The 21322-nt window shown below is 38.4% G+C and overlaps 2 protein-coding genes across 3 annotated transcripts; one reads left to right on the top strand and one right to left on the bottom strand.

Annotated features, from left to right (window-relative positions):
* The first annotated feature begins 6013 nt into the window (after positions 1-6013).
* Positions 6014-13769, top strand: LOC128360356 (protein NipSnap homolog 2-like). 2 transcript variants are annotated; one of them, XM_053320772.1, is made up of 10 exons: positions 6014-6106; positions 6731-6873; positions 7309-7354; positions 8352-8446; positions 8996-9066; positions 9168-9308; positions 10765-10796; positions 12026-12120; positions 12622-12705; positions 12870-13769. In XM_053320772.1, exons 1-10 carry the CDS (start codon positions 6015-6017, stop codon positions 12932-12934), a joined length of 864 nt encoding a protein of 287 aa, XP_053176747.1. In that variant the 5' UTR covers position 6014; the 3' UTR covers positions 12935-13769. The 2 variants fall into 2 exon arrangements, with proteins under 2 accessions (XP_053176747.1, XP_053176748.1); XM_053320773.1 differs by having other exon boundaries at positions 6015-6106; positions 6734-6873.
* Positions 13480-18131, bottom strand: psph (phosphoserine phosphatase). The gene is made up of 6 exons (XM_053320775.1): positions 18063-18131; positions 16546-16689; positions 16288-16422; positions 15626-15771; positions 15268-15416; positions 13480-14423 (listed from the first exon to the last, which is right to left on the bottom strand). Exons 1-6 carry the CDS (start codon positions 18125-18127, stop codon positions 14313-14315), a joined length of 750 nt encoding a protein of 249 aa, XP_053176750.1. The 5' UTR covers positions 18128-18131; the 3' UTR covers positions 13480-14312.
* Positions 18132-21322: the final 3191 nt, after the last annotated feature.

Genomic DNA, 21322 nt, shown 5'->3' with positions numbered 1-21322 from the left:
TATTTGGTGTAATCTGAAGTTATGTCAAAACAGCAATATCAGGCTATCTTGGCTGAATTGTGTGTCTATAGAATCAAATAACATAATCATGATCCCATAGGGATCCAGGAATTGAGCGAGACTATAAGCAAGTAAACTAAGGGTGGGGGTTCCTTTTTCCCAGCTATGTCTGAGGGGACGCCCACAGTCTTGGACTTTGAAAATCCCTGACGTAGAGAATCACAGTCCGTATATATGTCAGGGTTTGGCTCACTGCAAGGTTCTTACAGATTATCAGACATCACTATATACAACTTTGTGAGGCCCAAGAGAGAATTCTTTGTTCATTCTGTCAAAATCTGCAACAACAATCAATGTATCAGTCTTGAACATTTTAGATATCTGACTATACTGGTAATTCTTGGCAATAGTCATCTTCTTATCTTTATTACAATATTTAAATATAAACACAGACCAGAATATTAATCTATTCACATCAGACGTTATAAATGTTTTAGTGCCACTGTGTGCAGTAAGTGCTGCATTTACTCAGTGCAGTGCCCAGACACACGATAAGGAGTGAAGACTATTAACAATACGTCCAAAGTATTTTCTCACAAGTCCGACAGCATTTCTTGGAGAGCTTTTGACAGCAAGCATGTCCACAATGAAGCCAAAGATAATAAGAGGAAGGAGAGGGAACTGCAAAGACAGCCGGTTAGATAATTTGGCTTGGAGATATTCAATTTGCTGAAGATCCACCCAGTACATACTGTATACGAGGCGCTGGGGTTAGGGATTTAGCCATGTGGGTTCAAGAGAGTTGAGCAAAGACCAACCAGGTTTTTTAAAAAAAAATACATTTCTAAACTCAGATAAATGGCATCCATGGTTCCTGGTGCATTAGCGGAGGATTCATATCAGCTGTTTTCACAGCTGTTCTTCTCTGACCCTTGGTATAGAGAAATTCATTGTAAAGTGAAATCTGAGTATATTGTAACTGACTTTGGAGCTGCTGGGAAGTAAACCACCAGCTCCAGCATGACCTTGTACAAAAGAGAAGAAGAACGATGAGCAAAATATATACAGCTGCTATCCACTGATAAAGTGCCATACAAAAGACATGAGAGCACACAGGAAAGAAACATATTAACAACATGGAAATAGGATTAATGTCAGTTAAATTAAAATAATTATAAAAACTAAACCCTATGAACGAACTTCTGCAAAGGTCAGCACAGCCAGCAAAGAGCCGAGATAGACTATTTCAGATCTGAAACATGTAAGTTATTCCTTGACCTTTGAAATATTTGTTTTAATCCCAATTCAAGGTCCATTTATTGGCATTTTTCATGACTTTCAACCGTATCACATGGCTTGACATTTGCTAAGTTGTTGTGGAGATGGGAACGGGTTTGTGTGATGTTGAAAGCTTATTAAAAAGCTGAGTTGGGAATGTTTTGGCAAACATATATTTCCAAGTTCAGGAATAAACTTTCATGCTTCATTTTCAAGCCAACATGGAGAAGAGGTCCTAAAAGTGTGCCAAAACTTATGATACAGTTGAAATCTCTGTAAAAAGCAAGTTAAAAAGGTAGTAAGTGAACCTTGAGTTGGGGATGTTTTGTAAAACCATTCAGTTTCAATGAAAAACTATTCAACTAGTCAATGATTCGCTTTCATTGAGCTGTGAAAAATCATAAAACATAAATATAGCCTTTAATTATCCGTGGACGCTATAACAATGCACAGCTCTACTAAAGCAGTGTAGGTTTAAGGGCCTGGCTCAGGGGCACCTGAATCGTGGTAATAAGGGGTAAGCATTGCTCTATGATATATGAGAGGGATGTTTTTAAGCTGTTCATGCTGTGGGGATACTGGGTATTAATGCCATTATCAGGCAATAATGGAAAGTGATATCATACAATGAAGCTGCCAGGTTGGAGCATGTAATAGAAGAAAAGTATTGACTCTAATAACGAGCCCTGTGGGACCACATCCGCTGGTTGTCCACTGATGAAGGTGACGGAATGTTAACTGGCAAAATACGACATTGTAGTTGTACCAAGAGGTTCCCCCAACATTATGATAAGCCCCCACAACATACATTTTTACTATAGCAGTAATGAGGTACAGTATATGTACAGTACATCTGGAGCAGTGAAACTGGGCCTCTTTGTTACATGTTGATCTCACTTCTTCCATTAATAAAATGTACCCTTTGTGAAGCTAGTCCACATCCAACTACGTTCATTAAAAACACTGATCAGTTCACTCAGATTAATACTGACATTATAGGAACTCTACTGTTCTGATTTCCAAAAGGTGTTTTTTTGATATGCTCACTTTAACAGAAGAGCAGCACTGGAAATTTCATCCGCACCTTGTGGTTGGTGATGAGGTGACATTTCATAGGAAACAGGAGCAACATACCATTATCTTGGATGTTGTTAACTATTGAAGCGAAAGTTAAGTGAATGTTTCCTATCCAACCTCAACCACCTTGATAAATTTACTAACTAAAAGAGAAAAATCGTGGCTACAATCATACTTTGAATTCCCAGACATATCCACATTTCGCCTTTTGTTATTCAAAAATGCTTCACCGAGAAAACACTCCCTTATGATTCATGTCTTTGAACTTAAAACAAATCCCTCCATAGTTTCTGAATTCCACTGGTGGTAAGTAGTCTTTCTCTTAAAGCCAAGTGGGCTTTAGCAATGTGGTCCCCATTAGTTTCATAGTCACTCTGTCAAATAATAAATCAATCACAACTGTACTGAATTCCTCCATGGTTGCAACCCCATCACCCTGTCCATCATACATGTGGAACTGGATACTAAGTTCTGATGTATTCTTCCTGAAGGTCTTATAACACACACAAACAGCTTTTAGGAATAAGGCCTTAACTTCCCCACAGGGATCAGCATCTTATCTTATCATCTTTGTACAAGCTGGATGCCAGTATTACAGCAATGCCAACACCACCTGCCAAAAGTGTTATGGTCTTCCAGGATGTGTCTTGTGTGAGATTTTAGTTTATTTATTCGGGAAATCTCAATGAGATCTACGGAGACCTGAGAACTGACTACATACACAAGATTAGAATAAGACGGATCATTCACACTAAACAATCATATAAACACACTGATTAAAATAATCACAAAATATCAGCTTGAAAAACTTGAAGGTGCCTAAGAAAACTGATTATCTCTAGCAAGGGTCAACTGGTGCAGGAAATACTGTTAAAAAAAAAACCCCCAGTTCAAAGAATGTATGAGGAACTTTTAAAGCCAATCCATCCTGTGATCTGGGTTAGGGTTATTCTGAACTCAATGACATTAAAGGATGTTAATATCTGTTAAATATGATACATTTAATACTATAAAAGTGTCAGTGCATTTTCATCTTCAATCTGTGCATGGCTAGTGTACGGCCGAAGACTTGAGCATGGAGTTGTATGTTTCATTCCGTGTCAAAGACTGGATTCAGTGATGCACTGGTTGTTTAGAGATGCGATTTCAGGCTGCTGGTTGCCACTTTCACCACTTTTACCACTTTCACCACTTTCACCACTTTCATTTACTGTTCCATCCAGAAATAACCTTGTGTTGTAGTCAAGTTTGTTTAACACCATGCCCGCTGCTGAATTCAGTCCATAGTGTATCCAAATGGACTGTAGTCTCTAAAATTGCATTGAGTTGTAGCGCCTCCATCTGTCCAACTGGTGTACTATATTATAAGGTATTTGATGACCATGCATATTAATTTTCATGTATGTACAATTAATTAATTTGGAAATTCTTATCTTGTTGTCATTTTTGTCATAACTGATATTATCAGCGTCTTTCACAGCAGACATTTTGACTTGTCATGAAAGCGCAGATGTCACTAATAACATTGACTCTTGACGATTTAGTCAAATGTCCCAGTAAATCATGACCGTTTGACAATGAGCCAGCATGCACAACACCATCCCCCTGAAACTGAAACAGTTGAATTGAATTAAGCTGTTATTAATTGTATTATTTGTCATTTTGAACTTCTGTTTGGCTGTACATGTCTATATTTTAAGTTGTGTTCCTTCTGTTATCGCTTAAGCTTCATGTCTTCATGTTGCATGATACTGCTGAGCTATCATGAAAGACAACTTTCAACAAAGGTGGATTACATTGTATTGTATAGTTAAATCTTTTAAAATGCAGCTTTACCTCACATTGCTTTTATAGCTTTAAGGTTATTGAAATCATCTTACTCAACACTCTTTGACAGTATCATATACACACATATTTGGTATCGCTTTGTTACAACTTTCATTATTAGCTACATAATGTTTACACTGTGCAAATTATTCAATTCTTTGTACCATTTAATCCATATTTTCCCAAACTTCAGCTTGATATATTTAGTGACTTTGGAAACTTTAAAATTGCCGCTTGAATTCAAGATAAAGGTATGTAGGTTTAACTAAAGTTTGGTTGCATGAGGGAGTGCCAAAACCCCTGTGTGGCACAAATTTGTTCAAGGAATGCCAGCTGAGAAAAATCTGACTGTTGGATATGATGCATAACAGATGTACTGTGGGCAGAGAGACAACAGTGTGTGGGACCTCTGCTCACAGGAATGTCTCTGAGGGGGCTAATATCAACTACAAGAGACAATAGGCCTTTTCACAGAAGGCATCGTAACATGTCATAGTAGGAATATCACAGGTGTAGTTAATAATGTTAATAAAGTCTACACTCTTCCAGCTCCAGGGAACTCATTAGCATGGCTTTACAAATCATCTATACCAAACAAAATCATAATTGTTTTTATTAATTACACCTGCTAATTTCCCCACTGACAAGTTCAAAGCCCTGTCAGGAAATGAGCTCACTGGATTTCTTGAAGTACTTAGAATGATAAAGTCGCAACAAAGCTAACAGGAGATTCAAGGGGATATCATTAAAATAGTCTGTAACATAGACTGTAAAAAATAATACGGGCGTTGTCACCGTGATGTCACCCATTGGGTTTTGGACTGCCGTTTTGAAGCCTAGAGTTTAGCGACTTGGCCGTAGCCATCTTTGATTTTTGAAGCCAGAACACGAATCTAATATAATGCATCTATGACTCAGACGTGATCATAGTCAAAAGTGACGATGCTAACGATAAGTGCTAAAACAAGCCTTAAACAATTAAAACTAAATCTGCTTACCAGAAAAACTGAACAGCCGACTCCTCTGAAAACAGACTGCTCACCTATATATTTTTAGTGTACTTTACTATAACATATTAACATCATTGAACAGTGTATATTCAGCGCATAGTATATTATAGTTACAGTTATGGTTATATCTTTAAGTTTGTATATTATTATTCTGTTCTATCTTTATATATATTATTTTGTCTGAGTCAGACGAGGACAATACTTTATTGATCCCCAGAGAAGAAATTTGCATGTTATACCATTGCAGGAAACAAGGAAAACAAGAACTATCTACTATATTCAATCTATATACATTATTTAAAAAATACAATACTATACATATATATATATACTATATACTATATACATGACCTGACTTGTGGATTATAAAAATAAAAAGTTTTGTAAAGTACTGTAAGTGCAGAAATAAATGATCTTTCTATCTTCTATCTATCTATCTATCTATCGGTCTATCTATCTTATAATGAGACTTAACTGGTAGAGTTAAGTGAGTGTATTTTGTTAATGTCTTTATTTAACTAGTCTGTTTTATATATTCATTATTTTTTCTTATTTTTTCTTATTGTGTGTTATTTATTGTACCCAGTAAAGTTAAACCAAAAACACATTAAAATAAGCTTCCACCTTGACCACCTTGTGTGTGTGTGTGTGTGTGTGTGTGTGTGTGTGTGTGTGTGTGTGTGTGTGTGTGTGTGTGTGTGTGTGTGTGTGTGTAAATAAATAAATAAATCCAGGTGTGTGTGAGAGCGCCGTGGTGCTGCGCCGCCCCCTGCTGGTCAGATTAGGGAACAGCTCCTGCTCTGTGTACTAGTCCAGTTGAAGATGGCGACTGGAGTCCTTCAGAGAGTGAGCGGAGGTTTGGGTCGGGCTAAAAGCAGGGCCCAGTCCGCCGGACAGCTCGTCGTTTGGAGCAGGTCTGCTAGTAATGAGTGTGCATGCTCAGTTTTTATTTCTGGGGTGTCTGGTGTAGGCTGTGTTGGTGTTTAAATAAACAAAAAGCATGTTTCGTTCAGCTATAGCTACGGTGAGCCTGGGCTAGCCTGTGTGACTGCTAACCAGTCCTCAGTGGCCTTCAGCGTTAACTTAATGAAAACTGCACCTTTAAAATGATTTATCCTGAGATTTGTAACATTCATTTTGCGTGTGTTTACTGGTGAAAGTGGAAAAAGTGCAAGTGCATTTTGTATTTCGCTACGGATCATCTCAAATCTCAAGGTCAATCTGGGAACAGAGAGACTTTATTGAACATATTGATACCTGGCTGTGTCAGGTGCTATGAGCCACACACTACTAGATACTAAGAGATGGTTGATACTGCTGTATTTCACATGCATCAGATATCACAGTGCAGAGATCTGACATTTCAATTACAGTCTGTATCATGACTGGAGAGCTGTAAACTTAGTACATTGTCCCTCAATGTGTGTGCAAATCTCATCAGATACAGTATCAGATAGACATGAGAGAGAAGTCAGTCAGTCAGTCAGTCAGTAGGCTAATGCCATGGTTTCATCCAGGTGATGTACTATCTTTGTTAGCAGGGGGTTTGCAACATCAGGCAGCAGAGAAGGACAGGACAGCTGGTTCAAGTCACTGTTTGTGAGGAAAGTTGATCCCAGGAAAGATGCACACTCCAACCTGCTGACCAAAAATGAGGAGAGCAACCTCTACAAAATTCAGTGTAAGTAGACATCTCAAGATTTATGCTTTAAAAATAATCAAGGGCTGAACAATTCTGGAAGAAATATGTAATTATGATTATTCAGACTAATATTGCACTTGCGATATTAGAGGGAATGATAATTTTTACATCATTATTTTCATTTTCATTGAAAAGCATATTAAACTGATTATGGTGTGATCTTTGTGGGGATATGTACCAAACAGATGTTTTCTTTAGTCTGCAGTGTATCATGTAGATCAGGATTTTATTTAAAATTGTATTTTGACACACATTTCGCCTTTAACAAATATTCCACCTTCTTCAATTTGAAAACTGCAGTCAGCCATATTGTGTTTTTTATAAAATTTTGATTAATTGTTCAGCCCCTAAAATAAACCATTTATCCTGAAATGATGAAAAGATAAATTGAAATGAATGCAACTTTCTTTTCAGTCCATAATGTCAAGCCCGAGTGCCTGGACTCATACAACAAACTCTGGTGAGTGTTATTGATCAATATTGTCTAATGCAGTGTGTGTAATATCATGAACATGTTAGGGAATTTTTCATATTTGGGGTCAAGCATGTATCTTGACCACACAGTAAAGGCCGCACTATCATCTTGGCAGAAAGACATACTCTCTCTGAGGATGGTGAAGGCAGCTGTCTGTGGTGTTTTGGAGAATGCAGAAGTCACTTTGATAACATTGCTGTGGCACCCAAGGTCAGAGGACATGACTGTCTGTCTCCCTAAACCCACAGATGGGTAACTGTGTTTCCTTGTTTATAGAATAATGAACCAATAGGCTAATTACATTACTGTAGATGCACTGAGTATGACCATTTAAGGGCATAGACTATTCATGGCACTATCTGTGAAGGCTTAAAGACCATCCATGGAGGACTCCCTCAGATTCCCTCAGAATCGTGGTGGCATCATGCATCATTGATATTGATAATACTTTTCTCTACTGCTGAGGTTAACCATTGACAAACACATTCTCCATAACAAACATAGACAGACGGATAAAGAAAAATAAAATCTCAAGCAGCCAACAATGAGGTGAAAAAAGTAAAAGGAATGAATGCTATTTAATTCTAAATTATATACCATAAAGACATAAACATATCCTGAGCAGAAGTAGCAACAGCAGTAGTAGAAGTGTGAGACGAGGACAACTGAGTAGAGGGTCTATTCCTGTGAGGTGATTGACGGGTTGGCATGACTCCAGTCCTTCACAGATCAACCTTGCTCATACTTAAGATGACTGAAAGGCGTTCTGCTTGTATTTGGGGACTAATTTGGGACCTGCAACTTGAGACTGAAGTCACATGACTGGAAGACACATGATTGTGATTTAGATTCTGCTGTTGTTGTTTGTACTCATCTGCAGATGTAAATTAAATGTCAAATGCCCCAGTTATCTGTGGATACTCTGTGCTGTGTTTCAGTTTTGGTTTGCATGTTAAGTGAAGATATTTCTCATTCATCACAGTGAGGAAGTTTTGCCCTCCATCCATGCTGATAAGTACTACCCCTGTGAGCTGGTGGGAACATGGAATACCTGGTATGGAGAACAAGACCAGGCTGGTAGGATTACTAATATCTGCAGTATAACAGGACTTTTTATGAATGAATGAATGAATGAACTTTATTGTCATTATACCAGCAGTACAAGCAATGCAAACACAACACTATACAATTCTAATAGAGATGCAAAGTTGCACCATCAGAGCAGCCTTTGTATAAGGTGGCAGCAAAAATGTCTTATTTACACACTCATGTAATCAATATATTAGCGTTATAAGAAAGTGTTCCAGTCAAAAGTTTGGACACACTTTCTCATTGATTGAGAAAGTGTGTCCAAACTTTTGACTGGTACTGTAACTTGAATATGAAATAATAGTGATTCTGATGGAGGTTTTGAAGTCCAGATGTTCTACCAGGATGTTTTATACTCTATTTGAAAAAGGAAAAAAGGCATATATTACAGGAAATGTCTGTTCTGTATTTATCTAAAGCTCTCACAAAGGGAGGATATTTATGTCAAAGGTTATACGACTGCCATCTTGATGTTTTTACTGTATCATCAGATGATCCCGCATTCTGTAAAAGTTCTGTTTGTTTTTTTTCCCTCAGTTCATCTGTGGCGTTACAGAGGTGGATACCCCGCTCTGACAGAGGTGATGAACAAGCTCAGGCAGAACAAGGTAAAGAACCCTTCACCTACGTCCTGTTAATATTATAGTGGTGTGCTAATAACACTGTCAGTCGAAGTAAAGCTTATTGATTAGTGTCCATTCACTGGCAGGAGTTCACAGACTACAGGAAGGAGCGAGGTAAGATGCTGTTGTCTCGCAGGAACCAACTTCTGCTGGAATTCAGCTTCTGGAACGAGCCGGTGCCCAGAGAGGGACCAAACATCTATGAACTCAGGTCCTACCAACTCCGGGTGAGTGCAAGAGCAGCAGTCTATCTCATCTATAGTGTTATTGATATCTGCGTGTGCAATCCAAAATATTCTATCAATACTGATTCTGGTACGTCAACTATCTGCTGACAGACTATTGATCCGATACTGGTGCTCTCTCTTCCCCACATCTAAAACCTGTATGACTCACTGCATCACTAGAATAATCACTAGAATCATTTTTTTATGTAAAGTAATATGAGGCCAGGTACAAAGTCACTAAAATAGTCTGCTGTGGCTGTATGAATTTAAGTGATAGTGGAAACACTGAATTTTATAATGACATTGATACATTTAATGTGGATCAGTCACATCATTACAGATGGAATAGGCTTAAAAAAGTCCATATTTTTGTGACAATGCTGATTGCACGTCAGATCAGAGTGTTCCTAGTTTAAGACCATATTCTCCAGTGTGGCAGCTTATATTAAGGCTTATATTAAGTTATTGGCTCTTCATTTATACCCTCACAAAAGAGCTTTGATCATTTTAAACAGCTAACACCATAACCATGTCTACCAGAAACTTGCAGGGCAATGTTTTCATGTAAAATCAACAGTTTAAGTGTGATGTTAGAGACTAAACAATAATAATCAGCATGTTTTATACATTTTCATATAGAGAAAGCTGACTGGTCTTTTTTTGCATGATTAAAAACTTCATATGGTTGTACATACTCACCACCAGGGGCTACCAAGTGCTAAACACAATCAGTTATCTGAGGCTTCTGGGCTGGTGGTCGGAAAGAGAGAACGTTACTCTTTCACTTTTCCACCTCACGTTATCCCTTTTTAGACTAATGATGTTTCAGTCACATGCTTACCTGACCTCTAAATTACCTCCCACGCTTGCCAAACTACTGTCAAGACATGTAAAGATCACATGCCTTCAGCGTTCAACAGTCATCATTTGTCCTATTTTTTTCCAGTGTGTCACTCCACACACAGTTTGTATCTACTTTACGAACTCAAGGATGAAATCAGCACATGATTGTAACTCTGATAAATTGTTAAACTGAAAGAAGTCTAAGTTCTGCTACATAATGCTTGACACACAACCCGCAAGCTCCTGCAGATTAAGTCGTTCTTTCTAATCTGAAAAGCAAAACTGTCTCTAGGTCAGCGCTCCCTGTGACACGTGATGAATGCAAGCTATTATCCCTCATCACAGGCTGAGATTACATTGTAGTAACAGCGGGGCGTATATTGTCTTAAGCACCAAAGAATGATTGAAGAAGCCTTCGAGTATAGTTATTATTCCAGTTTATCTCCTCTATGACAAAATACCTGCGTTACGTCTTTACCATTTATTTGTGTTAATTCGTTTTCTCTGGAAAGAAGAAGAAGAAATTATGATATCCATCTAAAGTTTTTTTGGAAAGTTCTGAATTATATATGTTTCATTGTAATAAAGTCTATTGTGTTTTTCTTTCCTCCAGCCAGGAACCATGATCGAGTGGGGTAATTACTGGTAAGGCAGCCTGAACTCATTTGATTCACTGAACTGTGATTACAGAACAGTTGCACTACATGAAACCTCTCCCCTCATGCTGTCATTAATAAGAGCTATTCCACAGAGAGGGTCTATTTTGAAGCTGCACTGTCATGCTCTCGAGCCAAGATTCAAATTCAAGGGGAGTTTTAAGTACAATTCGTGGTGCAGTGTTTAGGATAATGAGCCTGGAAAATATGAGGTTGACATTGCCAACAGGTCAACATTTATCAGTTTATGTAATGCAGCTGATTGCAATTGATTAAAATGAAGACGTGAGCTTTCTGCACACACCTTTTACCGCTTACTTTTTTTTTTTTTTCTTTGTTGGTTGTTGTACTTGTCTGACCAGTTTTACAATGATGGCCACGTTTTAACTTGCCAATAATTTCCAGCACCTCAAAATTCCCCTGACTTGGTATCAACTCTAGTGTGTCTTTTTCCAGCCAACAGATTATCATGAACACCACCATTTGCATTATTTTACATGTAAAAAATAACAAAGATATTTTAATAATATCCAGTTGCTTTTCCCCCCTTTGAGGCTTCATGTTTCCTATGTGACTTAAATCATCATCTTTGATATGATTGAAAATATGATACTGAAGTTATTCTTTTTCCTAAAACCAGTTTTCTTATGTTTGTGTTTATGCTTACTTTAACCAGCCTTTGTTTGAACAAATCTCTGAAGTAATGCAGATTATGCCAGCAAAGCAATTTAAGGCAATTTCAATATAATTTCTATAGTTCAAGGTTTAAACTCCTCTGTGAAGTTAGAACAACATGAGCTTCATAATTTTACATCCAAATAGATTATAATGTGAATAAGTGCATGTTTACTTTGAGGAAAACATAATAGATTTGAAACACTCCGTCCGTTCATTTCACATGGACTTGGCAAGCGTTAAGGTTCATAAACGTGTATAAAATAAGTTACGGTGTTACATCTTATGGCTGGATGTGATGTTGCAATGGATAATCATTCCTTTGGAAGACAACAGTCATCTAGCTTGCATTAAGAAAATAGACAAAATCCCGTTGTGTAAATGAAAAACAGTCCAGAGTAAATTCAAAAAGGATGTTGAAATTCAGTCTTTGAACACAGGTCAAATATACTCTCTTTTATGTTGGAAACCTGGTTTTGTTGTGCCAGATGAAGCTTTGGTGTTTTTGGCCTGTGTTGTGACTGAAGTTTTTCTTGTCCGCAGGGCCAGGGCCATTGGATACCGTCAGCACAACAGAGAAGCTGTGGGAGGGTTTTTCTCACAGATCGGCAATCTCTACATGGTTCATCACCTCTGGGGTAAAGTCAGATACCAGCTTTATTCAGAAATACTGCATGCTGACAGGAAAATAATGTTGCTGGCTAGTTGATTAGTCAACCAACTTAAGACAAATGACCCTTGGCAACATTAAAAAGAACCCATGGTGACATTTTGGCCCTGAAAAAGATAACACATATATAGTATTCATTGATAAACTGGCTCAGAGTGTGTCTACTGAATGCCTACTGATACTTACTGAGCTGTGTCAAAGGAATGAAGCACTTTTCACTGTTGGAAACGTATAAGAACTAGCCTATAGTTCTTTCTTGCTCCCAACTACGTCACTGTACATGTCAAATGATGGTGCCGATCGAACAACGGATCTTTACAGCTGTGTCCCAGAGACACAAATATTATGTTACTATATCCCCAATTCTGATAGAGATGAAGTTGTAAGTCAACCATTGTGATCACTGACTTTGTGTGAAGTGACTGTTCACTCATAGCTGTTCTGTAATGAGTTGATTTGTTGATTGCAGCCTATAAAGATCTTCAGTCCAGAGAAGAGACACGGAGCGGCGCCTGGCAGCAGGAGGGCTGGGACGAGGTGGTGTATTATACAGGTAAGCAAAAATGAAAATGTTGTTCCACACTCAAAGTTATCAGACCTTTACTCCATTTGTCAAGTAACAGGATATTGAACCGTTAAGTCTTTCAAATCGATTTCAAAAAGGACTTTAAACTGTGTGGACAGAAAAAACATTGATTTGCTTGCTTCTTTCTCCAGTTCCTCTTATTCAGCATATGGATTCCAGGATTATGATCCCAACAAAGGCTTCCCCACTGAAGTGAAACAACACAAGAAGAAGTTAAAATCAAGTGGCACCCTTTCGAATGTTACATCCATCCAGAGCATCACTATCATGGTTTCAACGTCCTGTCAGTGCTGCCAATCCACATCCCTTCTCTGTTACGGTCTTTGTATTATTGTTATAAAATGTCACCAGACACACTCCATTTCCTCTTATTTCTGGAGCAGGATTAGTAAATTTGGCCTATTGAAACCTCCTGATGCATCATTTTGTCCAACGTCCCGTGCCACATTGAAACTGGTCCATGTTTAGAACCAAAGTTACTTGAAAAGCAGCTGTGTGATGTGTATGTGTGAGGACAGACAGGTCAACAAAACTGCTGAAGCTCACTGCACAATGCAGTGGCTATTTATTTATTTAATGTAAATTTGGAGTACGTTATCTGTTTAAGTGTGCTGAGAAGTGGAAGCCTCACCATTGAGTGAATGGAGAAAGCCTCTGTATAAGAATTAGAACACAGCCGTAACTCATGATAAAAACCTCAGTTTTCATACAATAATCGAGGTCAGTTGCAAATCAGACAACTTTTATTTTTACAAAACACTCCTTTTAGTTGGTTTTTGTGGATGTTCTTTGGTTTCCCTGTCATGGTAATGTTGTTTCATGGTGCTGTGTTTGTAACTTTGGCTTCTACTTTTCTTCTGTTAAAAACAGCATGCCTGGTTTTAAAAACGGTTTTTATCAATCATGTTTTAATGGGGCATAATGATCCTGTGTGAAAATGTGTTATCTATCATTGAATGAGTGAATCTGGCACTCAGAGGGCAGTCACGCTGCTACATATTGTAATATCAGATTTTATGGTTAAAAAGGAAGCATGTATATTTTGTCTTTTTGTTCATCAGTTCATAGAGAACAGCATAGAGGGAAGGACAAGAACGCCAACACAGATTAAAGTAGTTCAAACACCTTTTTTTGACAGCATGATCTTGTGTTTAATGCCGATTTTTGCAGGACTCGAGTCATCACACTCAATGACATGTCCAGTTACAGTTCTTATTACCCATACAGAATTGAAAACATTTCTATCGCTCATTGCACATGACATAATATGCAGGAGTTGTGTTAGCTTACCTAACTCTTTGATGCAAAAAGTGCACAAACACTAAAATCTTCTAACTTCCATATAAGACAGTGTTTGATTATTTTTTTTTAGTATCTTCTAGTATAAAAATCAAGAGGGCATCAGCCCCATGAAGGTAAAATTGGTCTCACTAGTGTAAACATTTTCATTCATTATAAAAATCTATTGACAGCGTCTAAGGAAAAAAAACGTGCACTGGATAAAAACCATCAAAGGCACACCATTACGTGCAAATATAAAATGTTAAAATTAGTAACAGTACTCTTTCGCATCTTTAGATCTTCTCCAGTTCCTTCAGGAGTTCTTCAAAACTTGTGACATACCACGAACTCCTGTCCTTAACCTGCGGCCTGACAACGTTGCCTCCAAATCCAATGAAAGCACTCTGTGGGGGAGAGAAATGCAACGTTTGCACACTGTATTTCCAATTTGTTACATTTTGTCATTTGCCAAAATGCAAACATGTTATATGCTTTCCTGCTTATTCAAGGACACACAGTACTAACCACCATCAAACATGCACATTACGTTAACACACAATATGTACTTTTCCGCCACTAGGGGTCTCTCAATCAAAATGATAACTTAAGATAGACTTTGATCATCAGTTTTTATTATCTGGTTTCCTCTTCTCCAAAACAAACAGACCCAGTGATTAAAACCGTCAATATAACTGAATAAAGCAGTTACATGTTGAAAATCAGTTTTCTCTGACGCTGTTCGGCAGACAGAGGATGTCTGGAGGGGCTGTGAGCTGAGCTGAATGTTTGCTCAGCTTGTTTCTTAACTTAAGATCCAGACATCCAATGGCTAAAATACTTAAATCAATTAAAAGATAGTTCATCAATCAATCAATCAATCAATGATTCTTTATTTATATAGAGCCAAATCACAACAAAAGTTATCTCAGGGCACTTTACACATAGAGCAGGTCTAGACCGTACACTTAAACTTAATTTAAGGAGACCCATCATTACCACATGAGCAAGCAATTGGCGACAGCAGCAAGGAAAAACTCCCTTTTAATGGGAAGAGACCAACGACCAAACGACCAAGATCTAATCAGTCTATCATAAAACTGTGGGGATATGGTGTAAGTACAAATCTCAGTAAAATATATATACCGGGTCTAGTCAGTTTTAGATATTCTAACGTGGAAAAAAATCACATTTGGGCCTTTAACTTTGGAGACAATTACAAGCAGCATCAGATGTGATACAAACACTTACAGCAGGAGGGCAGGCCTCTAGATCAGTGGCTCCATCTCCAATCATCACCACAGTCTTGAAGCCATATTGTTCCTTCAGCGTGCTGATGACCCTTCCTTTTCCACCACTCTCAGCTGTAGGCTGACTCTCATCAAAACCAGCATACTCTCCTGAACAGAGACAACTTTAATTTAGCTTTGTAGCATGGCAGCTTCTTACAACAACAACGTGACATGAGTGGAGGGAAAAATGTGAAGAGATGATGAAGAAAGAGATTTAATACATTTTGACATTATCAGGTAGACGAATGAAGTCTTGTTAATTCACACAGATGATGCTCCACTCTAGAAATCTACAGAAAACAAACTCCAGCTCTCACCATTGAAGAAGAACTTGAGCCGGTTGGCATAAACATGATGAAGAGGGATGTTTAGCTGAGTGGCCACATGTTCAACAATGCAGCGGAAGCCGCCTGAGATGAGGAACACCTTTATGTTGCGCTGGTGAAGACGGTCCACCAGCTCGCTACACAAAGACAAATAGACAGTTACACTCACTCAATTTAGAAGGATGCAGTTTTTGCTGACTTTGTCTGATACGCAGTGGTAAAATCTCATTTCAGATATATCAAGATAAGTTGCATTGACTCCCACCACACTGTCTGCCTATGTCAGCAACTGTCATAGTACTACAGCAATTTAGTATTGAACTCACCTAGAGCAGTGATAACCTCTCTTTTAGCTAAAATCACCTAAAACGAGCCCATTTTAAGTTTTTTTTTTGCCTAAAAATAGACAAACAATTATTTTTATTATCAACCAATTCATTTTTTGTCAGTCACCACTTATCAAATAATCGCTAATCGTCAGTACCAAGCAGGCAATTTTGGGTATAGTGAAACTGAATGTCCACAATAATTCAAATGTCTGTTTATGAATATAATGAATCTAGTCTAATGAGGATCCATGTTTTGCTTCCCAGTGTTATTGGATTGGGTTTAATGTAAAGTAACTTGTCTCAGACTGGACTCTTCACATTTACCTGATACCTGGAGTCAGCTGAGGTGGATGGTCTGTTATCAGTTTGTTCACTTGTTCTCTGGAACAGCGGATAATGGAGAGACGCTCAGTTAGCGCCGTTTTAAAAGTCATAGAGCCGCCCATGGCTTTGCGAGTCCTGAAATTTGAAAGAGATTGCATACTATTTGAAACAAGTCCAGTGATATGAGCATATGCAATAAAACTGTAAAACTTTTCTATCCCCTATTTAATGTGATGTTGACAGCATGTGCACACATACATTTCAGTGACTGCATCTCCCACACCACAGAATTTGGCAAGTTCATCAATGCCCTCTTCTTTGATGACCGTGCTGTCCACATCGAAACAGACAGCTTCTGCTCTCCGGAAGAGTTCCTTTGTCTGAGACAGCGTTGTCATTGTGCTAAGAAAATATATGTACAGTTAGTATGCTCAAAAACAACTTCAGCATTTCAACAGGACTTAGAGGATAGGTTCACGGTTTTTCTAGTCCGTCTTAAACCAACAGTCAGGTTTTCCTCGCTGTAATCATTCCTCCTGTTCATACCGACTATTAAAAGATCCACTTCAAAGGTGTTTTCAATTTAAGTGATGGGGGCCAAAATCCACAATATTTCCACACAGTCATTTTGTGCAAATATACGTATACCAGAGTTTATCTGGAGCTTATATGAAGCTTCAGCAGTCTGAGTTAGTCATATCAAGTGGATATCTGCCACATTTACAGTCTTTTTAACATCGAATTCCCTCAAATGTGTGTTTTCTCGAACAGTGTTTCCTTGTTGAGCTGCAGTGGAAATATAGTAACAAAAAGGACTTTGGCTTTATAATATACTAACATTGAAAGATATCTACTTGATTTGACTAATTAGGATGACCTTCATGTTATCTTCAGGTAAACTTTTACACGCATTTTTGCACAGGAGGAGGACTTACATCACTCACTCACTTACATTGCATGGATCCTCTAGGGCCAGTATGAACAGGAGAAAACCCTGTTTCAATAATTCATTTGACCACGTGATAGAGATTTAAGGATAAAAGATGTCAGACGACATGTCATGGCAAACATTAAGAAAGTCATCTGTGGGGAAATCTAATTATCATTGGGAGTTCCGTGCTGAGCTTTGTCGGTTAAACGTGATGCCTGTGATTTTCCCCGCAGCTGCCAGATTTCATTGTGTAACTAAGCCCTGTATGCAGTGGATGTCTTGTGTCCAGTGAAGCAGCAAACACATCTATTGGCTGAAATACCTATGTGTTAATGTGTCTGCATCTACAGAGTTCATCTCATATAAACACAAGTCGTGTGTGCAAAAAAACCCCCAACGTGTTACATAAAGCAAAAAAACAAAAGTTATACAAAATATATATATATGTAAGAGAGAGATCGTAATTGACATCATGTACCCGTGTTGCGTCACCCACATATGCACACTACTCAGGACTAGTCGGATCCTGCAAATAAAACCCTAATAAACAGGCATGAAGACGATTAAACTTGGTCAAACGCCAACCTTCTGCATGTTTACTGTCCCTTAGTAGACGGTAAGTCACTGCTGTAAACCACTGGCACTGATTATATCACGCTTTTACGCTACTAATAATCATCAGTATGGGTCGCTACCTGTCTGTGGTTGTCTATTTCACTTGATTTAAAGCGACAGTCACACCCGTTGCACGACTGTCGATGTGTGCATACTCAACCTGCAGCACCTGGCTAAAAATGTCTTCGAAAACATATTTAAAATGTTCAAGTTATTCGGTGGTACTTACCGGTGAGGACAGCTGAGATAAGGCACTAACAGCTTCAGCTTTCGCCAACCTCTCAATGGGCTCATTGAGGAGGAAGAGAAGCGCTGGATGCTCCACCAATCAGAGGAGAGAAGCGCTGGATACTCAACCAATTAGAGGAGAGAAGCGCTGGACGCTGCACCAATCAGAGAGGAAGCCGGTGAGATCCCGCCCACCGCCTTCTACTTCGGCTCTATGGCAACAGCGACGGTTAACTAACAGCTAGTTTGTGCTAACTACAGAAAAGTGGCTAAATTTTATGGGTTGTCCCCACGAAAGCCGGTTTACTGTCATTAAAGCGAACAATCCCAGCTCCAACTGGACAATAAAGCCCCCTATTGAGATGATTCAGGCCTGATTTATAAGGGCTTATTGACTTGACAAACTTGGGTCAGTTCCCAGCAGCATTCAGAGCAATCTCAGTTATTCTCTCACTACTACACACCTCTAAAAGATGGGTTCATTATTATCAAATCTTTTTAATAAAATGGTGATGTGCCAAAATGAACATTGACATAAGCTTTTCTTACTATAATTCCTCCTGTTCATACAAAAGTTACCTTCATAGTGCACTTACAATGTAATGTAATGACAATGAACATAAGTGATGGGGGCCAAAATCTGCAGTCATCTTTCTGTGCAAAAATGGGTAAGGGTTAATTGATTTACATCCTTTTTAATGCCAAACTTCATCTGTTTGTTCACTCATCTGCAGCTCAACACCATCCAAGGAAACACAAAGAGGGAATTTCATGCTAAAAATACTGTAAATGTGGCAGATATCCACTTGATATGAATAACTGTATATTCTGTGGGTAGGCAATCACTCACATGCTCTGAGTGTGTTTGTTTGTGTGGCTTCTTTCATTAAGTTTGCTTAGGTTTGTGTTGGTTGTGTGAGCATCCTCATGTTGGTGACGGTGTGTGTGGGCTAATCTGTCCACGGGTGTAACTCCAAGGAAAGCAGGGTATCTCTATTTCAGACAAGTTGAAAAACAGTAGGCTGTTGAAATAGTATGCTACCAGCAGAACTGAGCTTTTTTCTGTGCATGCATGGTTGTGGATGTGCATGGGTGTAAAAGATAGTAGAATAACTGAGACTGATGAAGCCTATACAAGCTTCAGATCAATGTTTAAATGCACTTTTGCACAAAATGACTGTGGACACATTGGACTTTGGTCCCATCACTTACCATGAAAGCACATTTGAAGGTGGATATCTAATAGTCAGTATGAACAGGAGGAACAATTACATGGAGAACACCTGATTGTCATGTTAAAACAGATCAGAAAAATAATGAATCTCTCCTTTAATTGTTGAAAAGAAAAGAAAGTCCTGTGCTCATTCATTCTCATAAATAGAGGTGGATGAGGCAGTTATTCATTTACCTCTTTGTAGTGTGTAGTGTAAGTGATTTGTCAACTTTTGACATGGGAGTGGCCCAATAGGACTACGGGATTATCACATAGGACTAGCCTAATTCTTAGGTAAATACATATTTTGTGTAGGTCCATTCTGTTACTAGAAGTGGGCAACACATTTTAATATCATTATCCAAAACACAATGTTGTTTAGACTTTAATTGACTTCTTAACCTTATAATTTATGGCTTTATCCAACTGTTAAAAAAATCTCTGAGGACTACTTTCCACAAATAAAAGAAAAAAACTATATATATTCTGTTTTCCCTTTGTGAGACACGTTGACTTAGCTTCTGGGAAATACTGACATCAAGTCTTCTACATTCAAATTTGCTCTCGGTTTGTTTCTTTGCCTTTGATTTTATGACAGTCACAATGGAAAACCCTGACTCACAAGAAGATTGATTGCTTGTTCGACAGAGGGGTGGGTATTGACTGACAGCCAGTATCCACACTGAAACTTTCAGGTCAACTCGAGTGAGCTGAAACTTCAGGCTGCTGTCTTTTCATCATTACATCAGATCATTTTCCAGCACAGAGGACAGAGCCACTGAGAAAGGCTCCAAAATCCAAAGGTTTCCATGTTGTGTGTCCCCTTGGAAGTAGTCTGCAAACTCTCACGACAACAGAGTCAAACACTGGGTTATAACACTGGATAATGTCGACATGATGAGAGGCTTCCAAAATTTCAATTAGGAGTGAAAACATGTCAAATCATCCGTCAGTGTTCCAACGAATACGTGTTTTCTTGAAGACCTTAATTTAGCCTGAACACTAACAACACTAAAAACACTGTGCTGTGTCTGTCTTCCATGTTCTTTGACAGAGAGAGGTTAATATTTTAATATCTGCTCTCTATAATTTGAAAGGACAGTTTCATTTAAAAGAAACTCTGTGTTTGTGTGTCTGGATATTTGGGTTTGATATATTGAGCTGATTTAATTGGTCAAATATATCTAACCATTCACCCAACAAGCTGAACTACATACTCTTCATAGTGGGGCCAACACAGTTTCTTTGAATTAAACTTTCCTCTTAGATTATAAGCCCCCTCTTTGTCAAAGAACATGAAAGACAGAAACAGCACATTGTTTTTAGTGTTGTTGGTTTTCAGATAAAATTGAAGGGTTCAAGAAAAGGCCAGGTCAGATAAATCAGGCCAGCTTTGCACAATTTTACCATTAGTGCACTTCTCAGAAAGAAACTTCATTTTTCAGTTCAAACACATCCTGTTGAAAGTTACCTTACATCACTCTGGTACAACAGCTGTATCTGCATCACGTCTTTCACACAGAATGGCAAAACACTTGAAGTTGAGTGCTTTTCCTCCTTAATATAATAAACAGCCTTCACAGCCACATTCATGACTTCATGCAGTTCTGGTGAGAGATGTAAGAAACAGCGCATCCACTTGGCATCTGGCGCCCTCTCTTGAATCTATCTGACAACACCATGATGTTTTCTTGTTGTTCATGCAGCTCTGTGCAAACACCTGTACAGTATTTCCAATCAACACCTTTTCCATTAATGTAATCAGCAAGGCAGTGCATTACATTATCTGCAATGTGTTCATGGCATGCTCCTTCAAAACAATAGATCATTGTTTTAAAATATGAGGTTTAAAAAAGGTCAACTATCATCATGGGCATTGGTCAAGATGCATGGAAAACTCTCAACAAAAGATTTACTTTCAATAATCAGGATTGTATTGGTGCAGCTGAAAATGAAATGGGGGGAAAAGACACAAATGGATCTCAAAGTCAGGAGTCTTTAAATAAGGCTTGAGTGTACTAGGTGAACTCAATCAGGACAATTAAGTG

The sequence above is a fragment of the Scomber japonicus genome, chromosome 6 (assembly GCF_027409825.1).
Source record: "Scomber japonicus isolate fScoJap1 chromosome 6, fScoJap1.pri, whole genome shotgun sequence".
Taxonomy (NCBI): Eukaryota; Metazoa; Chordata; class Actinopteri; order Scombriformes; family Scombridae; genus Scomber; species Scomber japonicus.
This window is presented reverse-complemented; position numbering and strand designations above follow the sequence as displayed.

What these genes read in the sequence shown, in the direction of transcription:
- LOC128360356 (XM_053320772.1), top strand. Translation starts at nt 6,015, where the DNA reads ATGGCGACTGGAGTCCTTCAGAGAGTGAGCGGAGGTTTGGGTCGGGCT. An exon ending in TGGAGAACAAGACCAGGCTG is followed by an intron (nt 8,447 to 8,995) that starts GTAGGATTACTA and finishes TTTTTCCCTCAG; the next exon opens with TTCATCTGTGGCGTTACAGA. An exon ending in CATGGTTCATCACCTCTGGG is followed by an intron (nt 12,121 to 12,621) that starts GTAAAGTCAGAT and finishes TGTTGATTGCAG; the next exon opens with CCTATAAAGATCTTCAGTCC.
- psph (XM_053320775.1), bottom strand. Translation starts at nt 18,127, where the DNA reads ATGAGCCCATTGAGAGGTTGGCGAAAGCTGAAGCTGTTAGTGCCTTAT. An exon ending in GCTCAAGTTCTTCTTCAATG is followed by an intron (nt 15,417 to 15,625) that starts GTGAGAGCTGGA and finishes GTCTCTGTTCAG; the next exon opens with GAGAGTATGCTGGTTTTGAT. An exon ending in TAGAGGCCTGCCCTCCTGCT is followed by an intron (nt 14,424 to 15,267) that starts GTAAGTGTTTGT and finishes TCTCCCCCACAG; the next exon opens with AGTGCTTTCATTGGATTTGG.